Raw genomic sequence first — 24,145 nt, 5'->3', positions numbered from 1 at the left:
ACAAACATTTTCATCATCCAATACATTCTCAAATACATTTTCTAATTCAAATACATTTTCTTATTTTTACATACTGAAATGTCTATTATATTTAATGAAACCAATATATTTATTAGCAATTTAAATTATTCCAACACGTTTTCGTTAATATTTACAATATCATTCACACAAATAATTTCTTTCTATATTTCAACGTTTTCAAATTCATTTATGATATCAGTTACAAACAATAATAGTGTTTATATTCCAACATTATTAATATACTATGATTATACTATTATTGAATATTCATTTTATATCAGTTTTTATACCAATTTCTTTACAATTTTATATCCATCAGAAACAATTCCATCTAAAAACAATACAATTGTAATCGCATCTATATGCGTTTCAATTGTAGTTGTTATCACTATAATTTTAATTATTTTTCTTTTGATTAGAATTAAGAACAAAAAACGTTTAAATGATTTAGAATCAACAAAAAGTTTAGAAGAACAGAATGGATTTGATAATAAAGATACTTTTGCTGCTGTAATGAATTTATCAAACATTGAATCAGATCCATTTGCATCTGATTTTAAAGAAGATAATAAAATGATTTTATAAGTAAACCAGCTATTTGATACAGATCTGATTTTAAAACCATTAAAAAATTGAGTAATTTAAGAAGAATTATATTTTATTCCAATTTTCCTCAAAAAAATATATTATGAGTTATTATAAATTTTCAGAAATAAACTAAGTTTAAATAATAAAATCCTTTGCTAAAATAATTTATGAATTAAATGATCTCATATTTAGAAATCATTTCAATAAACTAAATTTAATTATTTTGATATCTCAGTTTTACCAGCTTTTTGAGTTTGAAAATATATTTCGAATAAATTTTTAATGATTGAAATGGATTTTCAATATAAAAAAGGATCTTATATAAAAATAATAATAATTTTATTATGCACATATCTTTTGAAAGTCAATAAATTAATTCCATTTTTGAAAAAAATTGGGAGGCACGATGGCCGAGTGGTTAAGGCGTAGGATTTGAGTCCCTATGGGTTTATCCCTCATCAGTTCGAATCTGGTTCGTGTCGTTTTTTTTCTTTTTTAAGAAATGAAAAATTCAAAGTTTAGAAACAATTTTGGATGACCAATAAAAATTGGGAAATAGCATCTATATAATAACGATATCCAAATGAAATACTTTAATGCAATTAACAGCTATTCTTAAAAACCCGAAAATCATTATTTTTAAAATATTGATTAATAAAAAAAAAACAAAAAACAAAAAAAAAGAACCAGCCATCAATTAACCTCATTTTTTTTCTATATTATTTTTGAAATAACTAACTGATTAAAAATGTAGATATTCTTGAAAAATACTTTTGAATTATTCTTGTTCACAAGAAAGAGCACTTTTCACAATCGAATCTAAATGCGAAAAAATTTAAAAGATTCGTCACAACCTTAAAAATAAGCGCCAACCAATTCGTCCAAACGTAAGAAGCTTTTATCTTAACGTCAAATCGACTCAAAAAGTTTCACTCGAGTGAAGTTCCCCTCTAAGCCGTTATGAATTCAATGCGTTCACAAAAACTTAAACAAATTTATCAATGTTTCGATTGTTGTCCCATAATTTTTATTAATTAATTAAATTTAATATCATATTTTCACAATTCTTTTCTAATATAATAACATATTTTCTTCTATTTTTAAAGATATTTATGTTTTTAGATAAATCTTAAATTCCGGTTTATCACAAAATTGTGTGCTTAGAAATTGTATTCAGCTGAAAAAATGATGACTACGATCAAAATGCACTTAATTCATGATGCACTTTTTCATTCCCCAACTTTCCGCGGTAAAAATTCCCGCCATCATTTCAGTTGATTCATGTCTTTCCAAGGAAGCATCGAACTTATCTTAGGACCAATGTTTGCTGGCAAGTCGACCGAAATGCTTCGCCGTATTGAGCGAGCAGAGCTTGCTAAGTTACGTTGCATTGTTTTGAAATACAGCAAAGACAAAAGATACTCAGTCGACAAAGTATCTACCCATGATTTACAAATGCACAAAGCTGTTCCTTGCTGCTTACTTATGGATACTTATAGCACATGTCTTAAGTATGAAGTTATTGGCATTGATGAAGGCCAATTTTTCCCTGACATTGTCGAGTTCTCACAAGAACTTGCTAACCAAGGCAAACGCGTTATCATAGCAGCACTTGACGGTACTTTTCAACGAAAACCTTTTGGACAAATTCTTCGTTTAATCTCCAAATGTGAATCCATCAAAAAGCTATCTGCTGTTTGTACCATCACTGGGAAGAAAGCTCCATTTTCACAACGTCTTGTTAAATCTGATGACATTGAACTGATTGGTGGTGCGGAAATGTATCGTGCAGCATCACGTTCTTCATATTTCTCCATCAAAACCAGCGGAAAGATTCATCTTATCATCGGCCCTATTCAATCTGGTAAAACCACAGAACTCTTAAGCATTCTTACACGCCATAACATTGCAGGCCGTTCTCCATTACTTATTCGCCATCCTGAAGGCCATCCAATTAATCGTCAGATCAAATATGACAGTATTTGTACAACTGAACTTCCAAGTTTTGAATCTCTTGAAAAGTATCAAATCATTGGAATTGATGAAGCACAACGTTTTTCGGGCTTAGCACAGTGGGCAGACGACATGGCAAACAAAGGAAAACTTATTATTGTATCTGCATTAGATAGTGATGCAAATCAAGAACCTTATAATGAAATAATGGAATTGTTCCCAATGTGCGAGAAAGTTGATAAGGTTGACTCCGTTTGTCCATTCACTGGAAGGCCAGCTCCATTCACAGTATTGTTTAATGGAATTAAAATGTTGCCTATTTCGAGAATGGGTTTGTTGGAACAAGGATTGGGACTATTGGTGACGCCATAAAATTTGATAGTTTGATTATAATAAAAAATATAAAAAATAATTTGAGTAAAAATGTCATAAAATTTAAGGGTTTTTAATGCTGTACTATAAGTGTTGCTGCAAGTGATTGTGTATCTAAGTCGGGTTAAGCTCATTTTTTTTATAATGTTAATTAAATAAAATGATTAGATATAATCTGATTGATAACCATTGGTAAACAACAATTGCCGTCTATTATTAAAAAAAATGATGAATTACCTCACTCCACACTCATGAGAAAGAAGTGAGTTCTCTTTTCACTTTTTGCCGTTATTTAATAAACGCCCTCCATTGAAAATTGACTGTTCGACGATCATACAAAATAATGGAAATTTTTTCGATCTAATCTATTTGTAATTTCATTGACAATTTGTTGGCTGATTAAGATGTGAAAATTTGTTTCTATTTATCAATGATTTTTTCGAGTAAATAAAATGAAAAATGTTGTTTTTTTCCATCTATTCAAAAAGTGAAGCTTGATCGTTTCTTTAGTCGAAACTTAAACAAAGAAAAGAACATTTTAGCAATTAGTATAGTTACTGATATTTATTAAAAAGCATTTTGTTTTATTTCTATCTCATTTTGTATGGCTGTGAAAAAGTATTTTCTCCAATAGTATATGTGATCAGCAAATCCTGATCTCTAAAGTTTGCTTCGTTAGGCCTCATGTCTATGTGCCCTTTTATGACATCGCCTTTTTTCGTTTCTTGTGGTGTCTCAACATAAAACAATGATTGACACCAATGCGTAGATGTCTCATACGGAGATGTTGTCAAAACAACATCAACGTCACCGCCATCAAACACAACGCTGAACCAAATCGCAAACGCATGAACAGTTCCGTCAGATGAAACATGAAGTTCGAAGTCGGAATTTACAATTAGTTCATGCGCTTGCACAGTGTTAAGGTTGAAATTGGCGATGACAGCTGTGTCAGTCAAAATGTTATCTTGTGGAACATTGTCAACAAGTGGCTCTAACAATGCCCAATGTTTAATTGGTGAAAAATTAAGGCCATAAACATTGTCCCAAAAATCAAATTTCTTTTGGCGATATTCGGAATCTTCAAAAGCAACAAAATACATGGTGGCACGAGATGGAAACATAGTACCTGTGGGAGACATAAATCTGTCACGAGCTAGAATAACACTGGGAAGCATAGATTCATAAAGAAGAGCATAACCCATCCATTCACTTATGATAACATCAACTTTTTCGGGTATAGTTATTTCTTCTATTGAGCCTTGAAGAATTGTGATTTTATCTTGAAGATTATTTTCTTCAATAATTTGTCTTGCAAAATCAACAATACCTGACTTTTCAACACCATAAACTTTTCTAGCACCTGCAGTGGCTGCAAACATAGAGAGAATACCTGTACCACATCCAACATCAAGCACAACTTTACCTTGAATTAATGAAGGATTTTTGAAAACAGCATCTCGATATGATAGAGTACGTACTTTGTCTTTAAGCATGTCTTCGTGAATACCAATGTGCGCATAGCTATCAAAATAATAATTATCTCGTGTTTTGTCTTGATTGGCCATCATTGAAATCGCTTAGAAAAGTGACATAGGAGAACGTTAAATTTCCCAATCGAAAACGCGCCAAAGAAGAAATGAACCGAATCATCAATAATACGGATGATTCGGATGACTCTTTAATAAAGGAAGAAAGTATTGAAGAATTACGTGCAAAAATTAAACAATTATTAATACAACAAAAAGAATATAAAAAGATGAAGGATTACATAAACGAAATGAATAAACAACTTAGTATATATCAAAAACAGAAAAAAGCATATCAAGAAGAATTTAAGTTAATTTCAAATTTTTTTGGTGTACAGCCAGAAATCCTTCATATATCATTAAAAGATCTCATCCAAGCTGCAAATGATAAATTTTTATTACTTGAAAAAATGCAACAAGCATTTCCAAGTAATTCCGATTCTTCATTACTTCCTGAAGAAATATGGAAAATGCAAACAAAGTTATTAGAATATTCATCTCTTAAAGCACAAATATGTAACATATTAAAATTAAGCGATTCATCACCATCAGCAATAATTAATTCATTAAAATTTAAAACAAACGAAGAGTCACAAAACAAATCAATTGAAAACCAAATCAAAGATCTCAATGCGAAAATAGACTCAAAAGATAAACACATTCAAGAACTTGAAGAACAACATAAAACAATTTGTAGTATGTTAGGTATTAGTGACATCAATGAAGAAGAAGAATTACCGAGTTCAATAACGAAAATCAATGACGAAACAGTTACATTAAAAGACAAATCAACAGAAAAAATCAAAAAAATTTTTAATGAAAAAGATTTCCAAATCAAAGAACTCGAAAAGAAAATGCAACTAATGCAAAACATGATTTCTGATGAACTTGATTTAAGTAATGTAAAAGGTTCTGAGTATCAAACAGAACGAAATCTTTCGGAAATACGTAAATTAAAATCGGCGCTTAAGAAAACAATGAAACAAAAAGATTTACTTCAACAACAACTAAATGAAATACAAAATTTACTTAATGTAAATTCAGTATCACAAATACCGAATGAAATTGGTAATTTGTTATATAAAAATAAGGAATTTGAAGAACAAAACTCCGAAATTATAAAAAAGAATGAAGAAATTAATGATCTGTTAAATGAATCTAAAGATGATAGTATGAAACTAAAACAACAAATCAATGAATATAAGAAAATAATAGAAAAAATCGAAATAGAAAATAATGACTTTACAGAGCAGTTTCAATCAGAAGAATTATTCGATGAACAAAATAGTTCTATTCAACAATTAGAAAGCAAAATGGATAAATGGATAACAGAAAAGAAAAATTACTTAAAGGAACTTGAAAATTCTAATGAACAAATTAATTCGTTAAAGGTAAATTTAGAACAAGCGCAAATGGAAAATGATAAAAAGGAAAAATTAATTAAAGAACTAAATACAAAACTTTCAGATTTGACTAAAGAAAATCAGAATTTAGTGAAAGAAAATGATAAATTAGAGAAACAATTAAAAATTAATCAGAACAATTTAGAAAAAGAAAATTCACAAAAAGAAATTGTTGAAAATGAAAATAAATCTTTAAAGCAAAAGTTGGAAGAAACAGAAAAACAAAATCAAATAAAAAACAATGAATTAAATAATAAAATTTCTGATTTAACAAAAGGAAACAATGATCTGTCATTAGAAAATGATAACTTACGAAGGCAATTATCTGAAATAGAAGCAGAAGAAAATAAACAAATAAAAGAGCTCAAACAAAAAATTGAAGAAGATGAAAAACTAATTAAAGAAAATCAAGAATTAAATGTAAATATTTCAAATTTAACTGAAGAAAATCAGAAATTATTAGAAGATAATAACAATTTGAAAAAACAATTAACAAATTTACAAACTACTTTAGAAGAAGGAAATTTACAAAAAGATTTTATTGAAGGGGAAAACGATACTTTAAAGCAAAAGTTGGAAGAAACAGAAAAACAAAATCAAATGAAAAATATTAATGAGGAAAAATTAAATAAAGAAAATAAGGAATTAAAAGCAAAACTTTCAGAGTTAACGAAAGAAAATGAAAATTTATTAAATGACACTGATAATTTGAAGAAAAAATTATCAAATATTCAGTCCAAAATAACAGAGGAAAATCAACAAAATAATGATTTAAAGCAAAAGTTAGAAGAAATGGAAAATCAAAATTTGATAAATAATAATGAAGAAGAAAAATTACTTAAAGAGAATATTAAATTAACAAAAGAAAATGAAAACATTTTGGCTGAAAATGATAAACTGCAAAAACAATTATCAACTTGTTTAGATGAAGGAAATAAACAATTAAATTCCTTTAAAGTTGAAAATGATAACTTAAAATTAAAGTTAGAAGAAGCAGAAAAACAAAATCAAATAAAAATTATTAATGAAGAAAAACTTATCAAAGAAAACCAAGAAATTAAAGCAAAACTTTCTGGATTAACAGAAGAAAATGAAAATTTATTAAATGTCAAAGCAAATTGTGATAGTATTAAAGAAGAAAGCAATAAATTGAAATTAAAGTTGAATGAATTCGAAAAACAAAAACAAGAAAAAATTGATGAAGAAGAAAAACTAACCAAAGAAAACAATGAATTAAAAGCAAAACTCTCAGAACTAACTAAAGAAAATGAAAATTTATTAAATGACAATGCAAAGAGTGAAAGGATCAAAGAAGAAAACAATAAATTAAAATTAAAGTTGGATGAAATCGAAAAACAAAAACAAGAAAAAATTGATGAAGAAGAAAAACTAACCAAAGAAAACAATGAATTAAAAGCAAAACTCTCAGAACTAACTAAAGAAAATGAAAATTTATTAAATGACAATGCAAAGAGTGAAAGGATCAAAGAAGAAAACAATAAATTAAAATTAAAGTTGGATGAAATCGAAAAACAAAAACAAGAAAAACTAATTAAAGAAAACAATGAATTAAAGAAGAAACTTTCAGTGCATACTAAAGGAAACATTGATCCTTTAGTAGGAGATATAAACAATAAGAAAAGCCATCTTAATAATAATGGAAAACATGATGATATAGCATCGAAAGAACTTTCATATTCTCATCAATTAGTATTTGATTTTGATCAAAATAAAGCCCAAAGGCCATTAGAGCAAATAATTTCGATTATGCATCTCGACAAAACTTCTGATCCTATTAATGAAGTACGAAAACATATGAAATTGAACAATAAAATTTTAGTAGAAAATAACAAATTCAGAAAACATTACAACGATATTTGTAAATTATTAAACATTAAAGAAAATTCATTCGAAGCAAAGCAGAAATCGATTATTAATAATATAACAATAAATGAAAATATTATAACACAAATAGCAAAACTATTAAACTGCAATAAACATGAAATATATCCACATATAGAATATATCAATGAAACATTAAATGACATTTGTAACATTTGGAACACAAATCAAAACGATATCAAACAAACAATAAGAAACACTTTTGATTCATTAAGTAATGTACAGAAACAATTAAACACTTCAAACACAAAACAAATGTCAAATGTTTTAACATTATTAATAACTAATAAAGCGAACATTGATAATTTGTTTCATTATATTAAAGAAAAATTTGATATAAACAATACAAATATTTTTGAGTTTATTCGAAATAACTTAAATGTACTTTCGGACATAACTTCAATCATTAAAACAAATGATTTAACGCATTTAACTTCGAAACTTCGAAACATTATCAATGAAAATGAAAACATAAAAAAACTTAATAACAAAAATCAAATTTTAATCAATGAACTAAAAAACGAGATATTAAATAAAGAACAAAAACTGAACGAAAGTATTTCTAAATTTCGCAACGAAAATGTTGTGTTAAATAAGAAACTGAAGCAAATGAATTTATTAAGCAAAAAAGTTCATAACGAAAATGTACATAAACAACAAATCATTTCTGAACAAAATGAAAAAATATCAAATCAAAGAAATTTATTGTGTAAATATGAAAATACATACAAAGAAATTTTCGAATGTTTTAAATATAAGATCAAATCGCACGAAGATATAATTTCAGCGATAAAATATTTGCAAATGGAAAATATGGAATTAAATGATTTTTTGATTCAACAAAAGAAAATTTTTTCGGATGCAATGAAAATATTATCAAATAATATGCAAAAAGAAGAAATTACAAATTTAGTAAAGATTTTGGAAGAAGATAATAAAATACTCATAAATATACTCAATGATAATGAAAATGATATGCAAAGCAGAAGTGACACTTATCATTTTACGACTCTTTTTTAATTTGCGTTTTTTGTTTTAATAAATGTTATTTTACTTTTTATTTTTGTTTTCATTATAATTATAATGCAGTGATCAAAATAATAATTTGATCCTAAATTCAAGATTTGCATTAGATGTAACTTGCTTTAATGCAAATATATTTCAGAATTAGAAAGCATTGTATTTGTTTATTTTATATATTTTTTAAGAGAGTGCAATGAAATAAAAAGTACCACTTTTATTTAGTATATAATTTTTCTCTCAAGTCGATCTTTTTTGTATTTTTATTTATTTCAATATCTAAAAATATATATTTATTAATTGTACAAAATTAAAAGATTTCATTCATAAATATTAATCGATTTACATTATTCATATATCACTTTTTTAGAAAGGCAAAACATAATATGAATATGAATAAAAATTAAAATATTTTTTCAAAATATATATATATATAAATTGTATATTTTTTTATTATGAAAATTATTTTGCAAGATTTTATATTATATCCATTGATCATCATCTTTTAGAACTAGTGATTTGATTTCGTTACCGACACATTCATTTTGATATTCTTCTTTATTTTCTTTATCATAACTTTCACATGAATTTTGTTTTACTTTCTTTGTACGACGAATAATAAATATAACAACTCCAAAAATGATTAAAAGAATTGCAACTGAACAACATACAATTGCAATTAATTCACCATTAGAAATGTTGTTAGATAAATTTTCTGCTTGCTGAAACATTGTATAGAAAGCAGAATAAAATACATAATTTGTTGAATAAAATAACACTGAGTATTCATAATAAACATATGATGTATAAGTGTATTCTTGGTTATATGTATATACAATATTCGAAATCATTGTAATTGTTTCTGTAACTGATATAAAACTCGTAAATATTAATGAGTATGAATATGTGAGAGCGCTATTAAATGAAACTGTAAATGTATTTGAATTTAAATTCGTATATGTATTAGATTCAGTATATGTATTACTTTGTGAATATGTTTTCGATTCAGAATATATATTACTTTGTGAATATGTATTCGATTGAGTAAATTCGAGTGTTGGCATGATGGCGCATTCTTCTGTTGTTAAAGAACTAACACTTAATCCACCAAAACTTTGGCTTTGATATGACTTTATCACTATAACAGTTGTAGCTCCAACTCCTGATAATGAATCTGATTCTGTTTCTGGTTCCATTTCACCATAATAATAAATACATTTCAAATTTGTACAATCGCCAAATGCATAACTTTCGATTTTGTTGACATTTTTATATATGAAAACTGTTGCTAAATGAGTACACCCATAAAATGCTCTTTTACATACTGTTTCGACTGTTGTTGGAACTCTAAATGTTTCAATGTCTTTTCCAATTGGATACATAATAATTGTCGTGAAATTTTTGTTATAAAGAACTCCATCGTTATTATAATTGGAATAATTTTCATTTTCTGATGCAACATTAATGTTTTGAAGATTACTACAATTACAAAAAACTTGTGCACCTATATATTGAACTGATTTATGAATATTAAAATACACAAAATTACATCCATAAAATGCAGAGTCATAAATTTCTATAATGGTATCAGGAATTGTAATATTTGATAATGAAGAACATAAAGCAAATAGTTCATAGGAAATTGTTGTTAATGAACTTGGAAGTATTACATTATCTAATGAAGTGCATAATTCGAATACACCAATATACATTTCAGTAATTTTATCACCAAATCTAACAGATGTTAAGTTTAAGCATAGAAAAAATGCATAAAAATCGATCATAAGTAATGAGTTTGGTAATGTAACACTTTCTAATGACTTGCAATACATAAATGCAAGATACCCAATCCTTTCTACATTTTGTCCCAAATTAATTGTGGCTAAACCTGAAAATTGAAATAAACTTGAGCTGATATTAATTAAATTGTTTGGTAATGTAATACTTGTTAATGCAGAACAAGAAGAAAATGTACATTCACCAATAGAAGTTATCGAACTTGGAAGTGTTACACTTACTAAATTAATGCATTGATAAAATACATAATTTTCAATTGTTTCTAAATTAGATTCAATGTTAACTGTTGCAAGAGAACGGAGATAGGAAAATGCTTTATCTGAAATTGTCGTAACTGAACCTCGAATTAAAACTGTTTCAAGACTATAAATACTTTGAAAAGCTGAAGATGGAATTTCAGTGATTTTTCCTTCAACTATTAAATTTCCTGCATCAGGATGACTTTTTATATCATTATAATCATGTAAAGTAGCTATAGTAAGTGTATCTGTACTTTGATCATATTCTTCAAGTGTATTTTTAAAAAATAAAAATAATATAAAAATAAAAGGAAAATATATAATATTATTTTTATTTTTATTACTATTTAAAGAAATGAATGATTTTATAACAATAAAATAAGTTTTATAGAATAAAAATGACAACTGAACAGAAATAAGGAAATATATATATAAAATAAATGTTTTATAAGAATGAATATTAGAAATATCAACCAAAAATGCCGAATATGCATAAGTATATGAATAATGATAAAATAAATATCGACAAAAAATAATTTTTGGTGCAAACAGTGTTAAATATTTCCGATAATTTTTTATTATCATTGAATTTATAAAGTTATTTATATGTTTTTGATCAAATGTATATGTCAATAAATCTTTTTGTTCATGAATTGATAGAAATAATAAAGGTTTTAAAAACATGAATCAATATTAAAAAACAGAATGCTTTCTAAGGTCTGAAGCAGTCGATAGGAAGTTTTGCAGTGGTTAAAAAAATGCCTTCATTTGTTTATATGAAATATTGAATACATTTCGGTTATTCTTCTGTCAAAAACGATCAGAAGTAATTTTTACAGCAGTTTATTCACTCAAAAAGTTCATGGATATCAAAATGGAAGTAAAAAAATTTTAAGCGAATTTAAATCGATTTATCAAAGTGAACATTTATATATCATATTAAAAACATTTTTATTAATAACCAGTCGTATAACATTAAAATTTAATCACATGAGCTTATTAACATAACGATTTGATGTTAGTTTTCTAATTGTTTCTTTTTGTGATTCACATCTTTTCTTAAGTTGTTCTATCAAAGATTCATATTCTTCAATATTTTTATGTTTTTCTTCGCGTATTTTTTGTGTGAAATGAGTTCGTTCTGTTTCAATTTGTTTCTTTAATGACAAATATTCTTTGTTAATGTTTTGTTGTATGCTAAAAACTTTAATTTCAACATTTTCAAGTTTATTAACAAGTAAATTATCATCAATTTCATTTTCAATTTTAGATTTTATGTTTTGAATTTTAGTATTTAAATGATTAAAAATATCAAAATTGTTAATTATTTGTTTGATATTTAGGAAATTTTGTAATAAATTTGAAAAACGATTTCGAAGAAGAGAATTTTCGATTTGTTTTTGTGTCGAAAATTTTATTTCTAAAATTTCGTTTTGGAATTCTTTGTTTTTTATTATTAATTCGTCAATTTCATTCTGTTTTTGCTTTATCTGTTGGAGAATTTCTTCGCCCTCATCATTATTCAGATGTAAAATATTTCCAATTTTTTGTGCAAATATTCGACAGTATTTAATAATCTCCTTTAACTCATTAATTTCATTTTGTTTGTTTTTAATTTGTTGTTGCAAATTTACATTTTGTGAATTTATTTCATTTTGTAATTGCAAAGTACAATTTTTTAACTCATTAATTTCTTTTCGCTTTTGTTCAATTTGTTGCTGTAAATTTGTATTTTGCGAATTTGTTTTATTAATTTTATTTTGCAATTTTAAAATTTGGTGCTTTAACTCATTGTTTTCGCTTTGACTTTGTTCAATTTGTTGCAGCAAATTTGTTTTTTGCGAATTCATTGTTTTGATTTTATTTTGTAACTTAAAAATATTATTCTTCAATTCATTAATTTCAGATTTACTTCGTTCAATTTGCTGAATTTTTGTATTTTGTGAATTTATTTTATTATGTAATTGTAAAATATTATTTTTTAATTTATCATTTTCATTTTGAATTTGTTCAATTTGTTGCTGCAAATTTGCATTTTGTAAATTTGATGAATTTAATTTATTTTGCAATTTTAAAATTTGGTTCTTTAACTCATTGTTTTCGCTTTGCTTTTTTTCTGTTTTCTGTATTTTTGTATTTTGCGAATTTATTTTATTATGTAATTGCAAAATATTATTTTTTAATTTATCATTTTCGTTTTTAAGTTTTTGTTCTGATTCGACAATAAGTTGAATTTGATTAATAAATTCTTTTGTGTTATTTGCATTCTTTGTCAATTTTTCTCCGATTTTATTGATAAAAGATTCATATTCATTAACTTTCTGCTTTAATTTATTGATTTCTGTTTCGTTATTCTGTTTTAGCGTTTGAATTTCTTTGTTGATATCACCAAATGATTTAATGTTTAAAGTATTTGAAATTTGTTGAAGCAAAGATTTTGCTTTTGCATTTTCATTGATAAGTTTTGCATTCTTTTGATGTGTTGCTTTGGTAAGTTGAATTAGGGATTTAATATTAACTTTGTCTTTTAGAATTTGCTTTAGTTCTGATGATGCAAAACTGAGATCATTTTCTGCTTCGAGTTTAAATTGCTTTAATTCATTAATTTCATTTTCCTGTTTTTCTGTTTTTTGTTTCATTTGTTGAACTAAATCATTTAAATCTGAATGTTGAAGTTTTTGTAAGTAAAGAATTAATGAATCACAAGAGAAAAATGATGAAGCAAAATATTTACTTGCAAGTCTAAGCAAAGTTTCTTCCTTATTTTTCATTTTTTTGATAATTTTGTATAATTTATTAATTATTTTATTTGTTTCATCTATTGATTTGGTATACATTTCTTTTAATGTGTTGCATGCAGAACTTGCACTTTGAATATCTATTGCCATTTTAAATGCTTGATCACTCAAACGATTTTCTTTTGAATAATCATTCCGAGAAAATTCCGTTAAAGATTGAATTCTATCTAGTACTTCATTGATATTTTGTAAGATAATATTTTGATAATTCTCACCATTCTTGCTTTTTAACCTTTCATCCATTTTAAACGGGCACCCATAAAGCGCCAAAAGTGGTGACGATTACAAAAAGTGACATAAGGATCTGACCAAATAAATGAGCAAGGAAGAAGTCGCCAAAACTGAAGAAAAGCCAGAAGAAACCAAAGAAGAAACTCAACCTAAGCAATCATGGCTCATGTGGGTTTTAAGTCCTGGAATTGGTGAAGGTGTAATCACATTCTGTCGTTTTTGTCTTATTTTATGTTTAATATATCTAACATATATGTCAGTATTCCATTACACAATCCATTATGTTATTATGTCTTTCATATGTGGTTGCCTTATTGCTTCATTTGAATTCTTCATATCTGAATTACGTAAAAACCCTGAAATTATGAATCCACCAAATGAAAAACCTAAGGAAGAGAAACCAAAGCAAGATTAGTCTCATGGATTATAAAGTTGAATAAACCAAATTTTCATCTTTTTAATTTCTGATGATTATACGTTAATTTTATGGATTTAACGATTTTGATATCAAAAATATGAGCCATCAGGCCGAATTTGAAAGCCTGTTTAAGGCTAAAATGAGAGACAATGGACTGGAATACTCAGATGATGAATACAAACGATTTTTGAACAGAATTAGTCCTGCATATGATAAAGGAATTTTAAACTTATCAGGCCAAAGAATTGGAATAAATGTTCTTACTAAACTTACAAAGGTTCTTAGAACATCACCACATATTAGAAAATTCAATTTTTACGGAAATTTAATTCGTGATCATGGAATGCACACATTACTTCAATTATTACTCACAAATACACAAGTTGAAGTGATTGATATCGGATGTAATGACCTTACAAATCAAGCTGTTCCTTGCTTAATTGATATCATCAAACAAACAAATATCAAAAGTCTTCAGCTTGGAGTTAACGGAGTTGCTTGGCATACAAATAAGTTTAATCTTAAGTCACTTACAGATATTATTAATGCAGTTCATCAGTCAAATCGAATTGAATGTCTTGGTCTCAATAGTCTTAAATTTAGTATCCGTCAAGGCACAAAACGTAGTACAATTGCAGATTATTTTGCCGAATTTATTCGTGAAGATAATTGTTTAAAATCTCTCAGTCTATCAGATTGTGATCTTAGTATTAAAGAGGAAGATATTGTCACAGCGGATGGGCTTCTTACCAACGGCAACATTAAGTTTTTAGATTACCATGAAAACCAACTTGCTGACCCTGTAGGGCCTAATTTTCTTTCCCAACTTCATTTGATGACAAGCTTATGCTATATAAACCTTAGAAAATGCAACCTATCGTCCAAGTGCGGGGCTGCTTTAGCTGAGGCTTTCAATTATCCTTCTAATGTGTCTGTTTTAAATATATCCGAAAACAATCTTGGAGATGAAGGTTTTGAAGCTTTTGGCGAAGTGCTTATTACTAATCAAACATTAACGGAACTTGTAATCACATCAAATAAAATTACTCAAAAATCAGCACCACTTTTAGGCAAAATAATTCATTCAAATAAAGTGCTATATCTATTGGATATATCAAATAACCCAATGGGTGATGAATGTGCAATAGAAATTTCAAAGAATATCGGCGAAAATGATTCTTTAACCAAATTGTACTTAACATCATGTAGGATAAGTGACAAAGGAGCTATTATGCTTTCTAAATCAATGCAAAAAAACAATGCATTAAGAACATTAAAACTAAATAACAACTTTTTAACAAGAAAATGTGGGTATCAGATCCTTGAAAACTTCAAACATAATGAATCCTTGTTCAAAATCGACCTCTCGTCGACACGAATTGATCATTTCGTAATCCAAGAAATTAATAATTTATGTTCTCGAAATGTTAAAATCCAAAAAGAATCCAATCTTCAGCCACTTAAGAAGCAATTGGTCCAATTATCTATCCAAAGGACTAAATTGCCTGAAGCTGAAATGAGATTAAATAATTTAGAAATGAAACGTGACTCGCTTGAAAGAGACGTCATTGACATCGAGGAAGAAATGGAAGCATATCAAATGAGTGCTGACACCACGATATCGAATATTCAACGAAGTATTCAAAATACGCAAGAACAAATTGACGAAGAAAACAAGCGAATTATGAAAATTGCAGAAGACACACAAAAGATGATCGAAGAATATGACAACCAACACAAAGAACTGCAAGCTACAATTGAAAAGGAAAATATGATTATCTTAAAATTGCAAGAAGAAACGGAACAAATCGAAAAAGAAATTGCTGAAAATGATAAAGTTACTGAGGATCAACAAAACGAATTAATTTCGAAAATTAATGAAATTGATCAATTATATCAAAACATTACTGAAATAATGCAAGATCCTGAGCAACTTAAGAACTTCCAACCACCAAAGATACCGCCACCATTTGGAGTTAATGAAGATTCACATGATGCTGTTTTCTTACAAGATGAAATCCTTGAGAAAATCAATGAAGAGAACAAAGCAACCAAAAGAGGCCACAAGAAGCGTAAAGCCACCAAAAAATTCAAGACGAAAAAGTCTAAAACAACCAACAAGTTAAGAGCCGAACTGAAAAAGCCTTTAGTCAAAATTCAGAAAACCCTTATCAAAAACAACGGATAGTGACGGTTATATTGAAAAATATGGAGAAAAATGTGGTTCTATGAGCCGCAAATATAATCGTTTACATATTTCAATAGAGTGTATAGAATTTTTGTGGGACTGTCAAATTTTTGTGAGACTGTCAAATTTTTGAAAGCCGATAATCGGTCGTTTTTTAACATGACAAAAAAATTACACTTTTACGAGGAAAGCTTACAGATTTGACCTGTCAATATTCATCTTTTACACATTCTTCAAACGCTTTCCGTCTTGCAACAAAAATCTCCTCGTTTCGCACATGAGAATTGTTGAGTAGAATTTCGATGCTTGTAAGTGGAAGTGGAGAAACGCATATTTTGATTGTAGCTGGTTGATCAGTTCTTTCGATGAGTCCCACGACGTTCAGTGAACTTGATATTGTGTATAGCTTGCGGAGCATTGTTCTGCGCTTCACTTCGCCTTTAATAAATAATTTTGAGACTTTTCTAATATCAAGAATCTCTGTACCCAAGTAGTAGAAGAGACGTATGAGCCTCACAACGACTTGAGACAAATGGCTGTCTTGATCGCATGAAAATTGTTTGAAGTTACATCCAGAATTAAGAGATGGATCGTTTTTGATGTTTTCGACAAATTGATATTGATTTTTTATGCCTTTCCAAAGAAAGGTTTCATTTGACATCCGGTCAACAACATTTAGGGCATGTAATATGGTAATGAAATCATATAATACCCTTCGCGTGATAGAATATGTCTCGCAAATCTTGTAAATTTCAAATGTCTTTTGGCTAGAACTATCAAATATCTTTAGCATCTCTTTGAGCTTCTGAAATTCGTTGGATGCTTCTATTTTTGTTGCATTTGAAAAATTTTTGGTTTGAGAGTTTTCCATGGGATCACCACTATTGCCTTCTATACTCATAGCTCCTGTTTCGTCTAAGCCTTGGGAATCATCAATGTCTTTTTCCATTTAGTTATAGAGGCAAATTGAATGCTTTGGCTAAGCTTTCCATGTTGTGTCAATTTCAAAGATTTGTATAAAAATGATCCATTTCAAATCAAAAAGCACATTCAAAATTTCGATGTACCTGGTCAATTTTTGTATGTCAAATATTTCCACGCTCAGAAATGTAAAAATCTTGATTTATAAACAATTCAATTTCTATGATCTGTGATTACTCCAAACACCAAAACAATATCAGATCATTGGTATATTTTCTTTTATACTTACAACACGAACATAATGAATGTTGCAAAAACTAGCTCATTTAAGCAATATTTACGAAAGTTTAAACTTCAATCTTCATCTTATCTACCTCATAAATGATCAATATAATTGGAAACACATTAAGAATTTCGAAGACACTAAAAAGTTCATTCAATTTATACTTTAATTCCTAGAAATAATAAGATATTTTGGGAAATATAAATATTGATCAAAAAATGTTTCACAATAATGCGAGAAATGAATCAACAAATTGTGTAAACTGCAAAAGTCATGTTGTTATAATTCTAATATACGATTTTTTTTGGAAAACATAAATTCAATTAAAAAGTCCACATCAATGAAAGAAACTATAAAGAATATAAGTTATTAAATGCAAATTATTTGAGAAATATATAAATTCGAGTTATTTCGAATCAAAACATTTGGCGAAAAACAATTGAATCTCAAAACTTCAAAAATATCATCAAGTTCTTTGTTGAATGTTTGAACTAATTTTATATGAATAATAAAGTCAAATAAAAATCATTAAATTATTACAGTTTTTTTATTTTTTTCTTTTAAATTGAACAATTTTTTTCTTCTTATTAGCATCAAAAGCCAATTAAAAAAAGAGTTGCTGTCTAATTAACAGAATGATGGACTTATTCAATCAGATAGAAAAGTTATTTCTAATTTTCAAATTTCTGCAGCTGTTTTTTTGTGCAGATGATGACGATCAACAATTTTTGAATAATTATATAACCGCTACACACACAAAAACAATATCAAAATTTGTCACATTGAATATTTGACAAATATTTTTGAAAGTATAACGTATAAACCAGTGTAAAAGCGCTTTCATTATTCAATTTTTTGTGAAGAATCCAACTTTTTAATGCTCGATATTTGTGCAGATGCGAAGCAAAACTGATTTCAAAGAATTGAAAAATTCTGTTCGTCAACACAGTGTAGATAAAAATGTTCGTAATTAATTTTATTAACTTTTTCCCCTAAAAGGCACTCATAACAAACAAGTTTACTCATAAAAAATCAATCTCAACATTCATTAGCATCAATATTTACAATAATATTATTCCACCATTTTCAAAACCAGCTCCTATCCTTGGACTATTGTTGTTTCTCATTTCTAATTCCTTCTTTTGGCGTTCGATTTCTTTTGCAAATTTTGCTGATCTTCCATTAGGATGTGCTTCAATATAATTGTCTACTACGCTTGATGACATTTTCTCCATTGGTGGCATGTTGAAAATTTGTTCATCTCTCATTAATGATGAATTTAAATTATCCCATTGAATAGGAGTTGGAATTTGTCGTAATAGCATTCTACTACCAGAATTTTTTACCATTTGAATGCAGTGGAAGTTGCATGTTGGACCATTTCTTTTATCAACATATCCACAGCATCTATCATCATCACTAAATTTTCGACATTTTTCTACAAAGTCACAATGACCGATTTTAATGATCTGGTCATCGTCATTTATACTTATTACTTTGTCAATGTCTGAATTAGCGATAGCAATTATGTCATGATTGCGGTATTGCTTTTTTAAATTTTTTGCAATCATAATCCTTTTTACATGTTTCAGGTCTGAAATTAAAAATGTAAATCCTCTAACTTCGCAAATACAAGCAATTGTAAAATGAGCTCTTCTTGAATATTTTTGTGATAGATCTACGAGCTTGATATATGGAACATATTTGCACAAATGCTTTAATTCTTTTGTAGATGTATAAGAAGTATCACATTTAAAGTTCATTATTTCCTTATATCCTCCTTGTGATCTCACTAAACATTTAAATGGATTTTTCCCTATTGAGCGTGCTTTTTGAACATCCTTTGCATTCTGGGCAATTGCTTCTATGAACGAAGTCATTATTATTATTATTTTTTGATGTTAACATCTTCCCGCCAAAAAATTTGCCCGCCGCCAAATTTGACACTTTTGCTCACAGTTAATTCGGGCACCCCAATTTTCATATCAAACAAAAGTGACTTTTAACGATCACTATAAATTCAATGGTTTATGCATATCTAAAACGATTGAAGAACGCATTTGCTATTTCATTTGCTTGGTGCTGCTCGAAAGTCACCAAAGTCAATTGCCTTACCATTTCATTTTTAGGCTTTGAAATTAATGCCTGTGCGAATTCTACCCAATCGTCTTCACCTATTTCATCGGTTAAAATCTGAGCAAGCCATTGAACTTTCTCTTCAGCTGTGTTCATCTTCTTCTTTCCACCTTTGTTCTTTCCCTTTCTTTGTGTGCTCTTGAATGAAGGATACTCAACTTCATCATCAACGACCGTTTTCTTATTCTCGTTAACGGTTCCCCAGAAAAGTGACTCATCGTTCACTTTTTGCTGTGGCTTCTTTTTCTTTTGTTTCTTTGCTACAGGTAAGTTGTCATCATAGACAACATACATTTGTTGCTCTGGGCTCGCTTTAGAATACTTCTGCTCATCAGCAAGCATTTGACTAAAGCTTTTCTTGTTAACGGTCGTGCTTGATGCGGCAGTTGCTTCCTTTTGCGATTCCTCGTTCATTAAATCAGAGAATGTACGCTTTGATGATGACGTAGACTTCGCTCCGTATGATATTTGTGGTGACTGGATGTGTGATGGTGAAGCTTTTGATTTCGTTGCTTCTAATTCTGCATTCATCATCTCGGCAAAAGATGGCTTATTACTGCTCTTAGATGGGTTAAATGAGGCCATGGTACTCTTATTTTGGGTGGTCGCTGGCTTAGCTGGCGTTTCCATATGTGATTTGGAAGATGCTTGTTCACTTGCAATGAGATCACTGAATGATTTTCCAGCCTTTTTGGTGGGTGCATTCTGTTGTGGCTTCTTTTCACGAGACTTCTTCTCTTCTTCTTTGAGAGCTGATGTGTATGGAGATGGAGTATCTGTTTTTTTAGGCGAGTCAAGCGAAGCTCCCTCATAGGCATACTTGGCTTTAGATGGCTGGAAACGTGGTATATGCTTAACTGGAGCGGATGCTTCGGGTTGTGGAGGATTTGCAGAAGATTCACGTGCTTTGGCTTCTTCTTCCTCGCGAATAAGCTTGTCAATTAAGCTGGGTTTAGGAGGTTGGTTGGAAGGAGCTTGAGGCTTGGGTGTTTCTTCTTCCTCTTCAGAATATTGATCATCAAAATTAGATTGATGTTCAAATGACCTTTCAACAGCAGGGCCAATGTAATAAGTTTGAGCTTTCTTTGGGTTAAATGCTGATTTTTTAAGTTTTTGTGGAACAGGTGTATTGTCTTCTGGTGTTTGGGATGGCTTGGATTGAGATGCTTCCATTGCAGCAATTTGCTCAAAGGAAATCCATTTCTTTTGCTTTCCAGACTTCTTCTTTGGTTCAGTTTCGCTTACATCAGCACCTTCGTAAACGGTCGTTGACTTTGATGGGTTGAACGATGACTTCACCGACGGTTTTGACGCTGGTTTTGACGGTTGTTTTTCGTTTGGTGAGGAAACTTTGTTTTGCTTAGAAGAAGAGGCTTCTTGTTGGACAAGTTGTGCAAATGATGTTTTTGGAGGAGGAAGAGATGGTTTTGGTTCTTCAATCGAAATATCAGCACCTTCATAATGGTTGATTACTTTTTTAGGTTTAAACTCAGATGGAGGATTGGTGTGAGAGCTAGTGTTGTGCAATACTTGTTTTGGTTCTTGTTTTTCATTTGGTTTATGTTTATCGGGATTTTCAATTTTATTGTTAACTTGTTTGTTTGGTGTTGATCCTAAAGACAAATCGACTTCGCTCCAGGAAACCGGTGGTTCACTTTGCTTTTTAGGTTGGAATGCGATTGGTTTAGATGGCTTTTCTTTAAAAGTTTCTTTTTGTTTAACAACATCAACACTTTCAATAATTTCAGGTTTAAATTCTTGAACTTCTGTTTGTTTATTTTCTACTTCATTTGGATTTTCATTTTGATTTTTATTGGGTCTCCTTTTTGAAAGAGATAAGCCTGGTTTCCTTTGTGCATTTTCTGTATGTTTTTCAGGTAGAGTTATTGGTTTGAACTTAGTAAGATCAAGAGGTGCTCTACATTCAGAGTTAAACACAATAAAATCAGGACCAAAGCCCGAAGGGGGCTCACACATTTTAAAAAGTCTTATTAGTTCTTGGGGAAGATATGTTTGTTTTTCCCCAGGTTGCATTAAACTTTCGATTGATTTACTTGGCTTTTTCAAATCACATGTCATGAACCAAAGACGAACGTTTGAAGAAACGATTAAAATGAACAGAATTTTAATAAATGCCATCAATGCAATAGCCGAATTTGTGACGAATTAAAAATTTTTAAAACAATTTCTGCTAATATTTATAGTTTAACTCATCGTTTATTATTTTCCAATTAATGTTGATAACAAATAATTCAATGATACAGTATGAGATTCTAATCCGGCTTGTGGCAAAAGTTCGATTACCTTCTGTACGTATGCCTGTAAGTTTGTTTGTTTCACGAACTCCTTTATATCAAAACCTTTAGCCAAAGTTATGAGCACCTCGAGGCACCCCTCGACAATTTCGGGGTACCCCATTTCCTTCTTTTTGAGTAAATCGTAAACGGCCCCCAATATCTGTTGGTAAATGTTCCGAAGTGACGAAGGTTCGCAAGCTGCAATTAGCTTTAATGCCAATTGAACTAGCAATGGGTCATCCATTGTTAATTGTTGCAAAACAATTAATTGTAAATCATGTTCTTGAATACTTGAAGGCATTTCTTCAACAATTGGAATTAATGTATCCAAAATTTGCGCTCTTCGTGTTACATCGTATATCATATCTTGCATCAAACATGAAACTATAAGTGATCCCTGTGGTATTTCACATCTATTTCGTGCAACATTCCTTAGAATTAATTGTGATGTTGCTGTGTCACCACTTGAAGATGATAAATATAATTGTGTAAATACTTCAAGTACACCATTATTTGTAAGGATTTGACACCCTTTCTCATGTGATGATAAAGAGCCAATTAGTCTGGCAGCATCATTTACAAGTTTTTTATCGGAAAGAGACTTAACCATGAAGTTGATGATCCCATCCATGTAAACGGTCGTCGCACAGAACGATTCATGCATGCATAAAGCTGTCAATATTTGAAGGCGTTGTAAAGGGTATTCCTTCATTTGGATGAGCTTCAGAAGGAGCTTGTCCTTAGATAGATCAATTGCTGCTTCATCAAATGGAGCAACACAATACAATAAAAAGAGAGGCGCTTGAAGGGATCCTTGTTCCATGATATCATATACTGTTTTAAGAAAGCCATCAATCTCAGAGACTTCTTCAAAAACTTCCCTTTCTTCCTTGTAAAGTTTTTGTAAAAAGTCAAGAAATACACTTGTGACATCAGATTTTGCAGTGGCTTTTAATATCGCTAGAATTAATGAAGCATGGCTTTTCTTATCATTTGTTTGCATAAGAGAAATAACGAAAAATGGTGGAACTATGAAATCGCAACCGAGTAAATAATGGAATGATCTGATTTGTATAGGAGTTAAACAATCGCTACAAATTGGAAGAAGAGATACAATTGCATCGAACGTATCTTGATCACTTACACTTTCAGCTGCATCTAAAAGTGCTCCGGCAATTTCCTTCTTATAAGGAATTAATACATCACTTGAGAAGCGATTGAAGAATCTAAGTGCCAGAGAATTCACTAATTCCGATCCTCCATCCAAATAACTAATAATTTTTGGAATAAACTCTTGGAACCTGTTTAGTTCGCCGATAGGCACTTTTATCGCAAATTTCAATGATGAGGGTAAAGATTGCCCTTTGTTCTCAGAAACGCAAACTCTGAACATTTCAAAACCGCCGTTTTCTAAGAATTCGTGATAATCCTTTGGACCCAACAAAGTGCTTGCAAGTAGTAAAACAGCATCCATGTTTTCTGTTGCATGTACAAGTTGATCCAACAGTTTTTCTTGTTTTAATTTGTGTTTCATTTTTCTATCAATCTTTGAACATATGAAATATATTACAGACGAAAAATTAGGTGCTTTTGGATTCTTCATTGTAGCTGTAGCAAAATCAAAGTCAATTGGCGGACATCTACGTGTAGACTTTATCTTAAGGAAATCAATCTTATCACTTCCAGGGAAATAAATTTCTCCATTTTCGAACCTTTTGACAATCTCTTTGAAGTCAGGTCTATCATTCGGGTTCTTGCTCCAACATTTGGTAATAATTTTTTTCAATCCTTCAGGAGTTTCATTTGGAATAGGAAGTCTCCATCCTCTTGTTACAACATGTTCATATATTTCATTCTGTGACATATCATAATAAGGAACTTTCTTCATTAAAAGCTCCCAAAGTACACAAGCATAAGAAAACACATCAATCTTTGGGCCATATGTACCCTTAAGAAACACTTCTGGAGCAGTGTAATGTGGTGTTCCTAACCCACCACATAATTCTTGGTTATCTTTCATCATTCCACTCAAACCAAAGTCAGCAACAC

At 29.2% G+C, this 24,145-nt stretch overlaps 8 protein-coding genes across 8 annotated transcripts; 3 read left to right on the top strand and 5 right to left on the bottom strand.

The window, feature by feature from the left end:
• Positions 1–1,890: 1,890 nt before the first annotated feature.
• GO595_000029 (thymidine kinase family protein) lies at positions 1,891–2,934 on the top strand (the record flags this gene model as incomplete). The annotated part of the gene is made up of 1 exon (XM_067915855.1): positions 1,891–2,934. One exon carries the CDS (start codon positions 1,891–1,893, stop codon positions 2,932–2,934), a length of 1,044 nt encoding a protein of 347 aa, XP_067779484.1.
• Positions 2,935–3,524: 590 nt separating this feature from the next.
• Positions 3,525–4,505, bottom strand: GO595_000028 (S-adenosyl-L-methionine-dependent methyltransferase; the record flags this gene model as incomplete). Its single annotated transcript, XM_067915744.1, has 1 exon — positions 3,525–4,505. One exon carries the CDS (start codon positions 4,503–4,505, stop codon positions 3,525–3,527), a length of 981 nt encoding a protein of 326 aa, XP_067779483.1.
• Positions 4,506–13,938: 9,433 nt separating this feature from the next.
• GO595_000027 (uncharacterized protein) lies at positions 13,939–14,268 on the top strand (the record flags this gene model as incomplete). Its single annotated transcript, XM_067915633.1, has 1 exon — positions 13,939–14,268. One exon carries the CDS (start codon positions 13,939–13,941, stop codon positions 14,266–14,268), a length of 330 nt encoding a protein of 109 aa, XP_067779482.1.
• A 142-nt stretch (positions 14,269–14,410) lies between these two features.
• On the top strand, positions 14,411–16,459 carry GO595_000026 (Leucine Rich Repeat family protein; the record flags this gene model as incomplete). Its single annotated transcript, XM_067915522.1, has 1 exon — positions 14,411–16,459. The coding sequence occupies one exon, from the start codon at positions 14,411–14,413 to the stop codon at positions 16,457–16,459; it is 2,049 nt and encodes a 682-aa protein (XP_067779481.1).
• A 208-nt stretch (positions 16,460–16,667) lies between these two features.
• On the bottom strand, positions 16,668–17,408 carry GO595_000025 (transcription factor E2F7/8; the record flags this gene model as incomplete). Its single annotated transcript, XM_067915411.1, has 1 exon — positions 16,668–17,408. The coding sequence occupies one exon, from the start codon at positions 17,406–17,408 to the stop codon at positions 16,668–16,670; it is 741 nt and encodes a 246-aa protein (XP_067779480.1).
• A 1,316-nt stretch (positions 17,409–18,724) lies between these two features.
• GO595_000024 (uncharacterized protein) lies at positions 18,725–19,012 on the bottom strand (the record flags this gene model as incomplete). Its single annotated transcript, XM_067915300.1, has 1 exon — positions 18,725–19,012. The coding sequence occupies one exon, from the start codon at positions 19,010–19,012 to the stop codon at positions 18,725–18,727; it is 288 nt and encodes a 95-aa protein (XP_067779479.1).
• A 679-nt stretch (positions 19,013–19,691) lies between these two features.
• GO595_000023 (uncharacterized protein) lies at positions 19,692–21,878 on the bottom strand (the record flags this gene model as incomplete). Its single annotated transcript, XM_067915190.1, has 1 exon — positions 19,692–21,878. One exon carries the CDS (start codon positions 21,876–21,878, stop codon positions 19,692–19,694), a length of 2,187 nt encoding a protein of 728 aa, XP_067779478.1.
• Positions 21,879–22,019: 141 nt separating this feature from the next.
• On the bottom strand, positions 22,020–24,119 carry GO595_000022 (TKL family protein kinase; the record flags this gene model as incomplete). Its single annotated transcript, XM_067915079.1, has 1 exon — positions 22,020–24,119. One exon carries the CDS (start codon positions 24,117–24,119, stop codon positions 22,020–22,022), a length of 2,100 nt encoding a protein of 699 aa, XP_067779477.1.
• Between the last annotated feature and the right edge of the window lie 26 nt (positions 24,120–24,145).

This window comes from Histomonas meleagridis, assembly GCF_020186115.1.
Source record: "Histomonas meleagridis strain 2922-C6/04-10x chromosome Unknown contig_1, whole genome shotgun sequence".
Lineage (NCBI taxonomy): Eukaryota > Parabasalia > Tritrichomonadida > Dientamoebidae > Histomonas > Histomonas meleagridis.
This window is presented reverse-complemented; position numbering and strand designations above follow the sequence as displayed.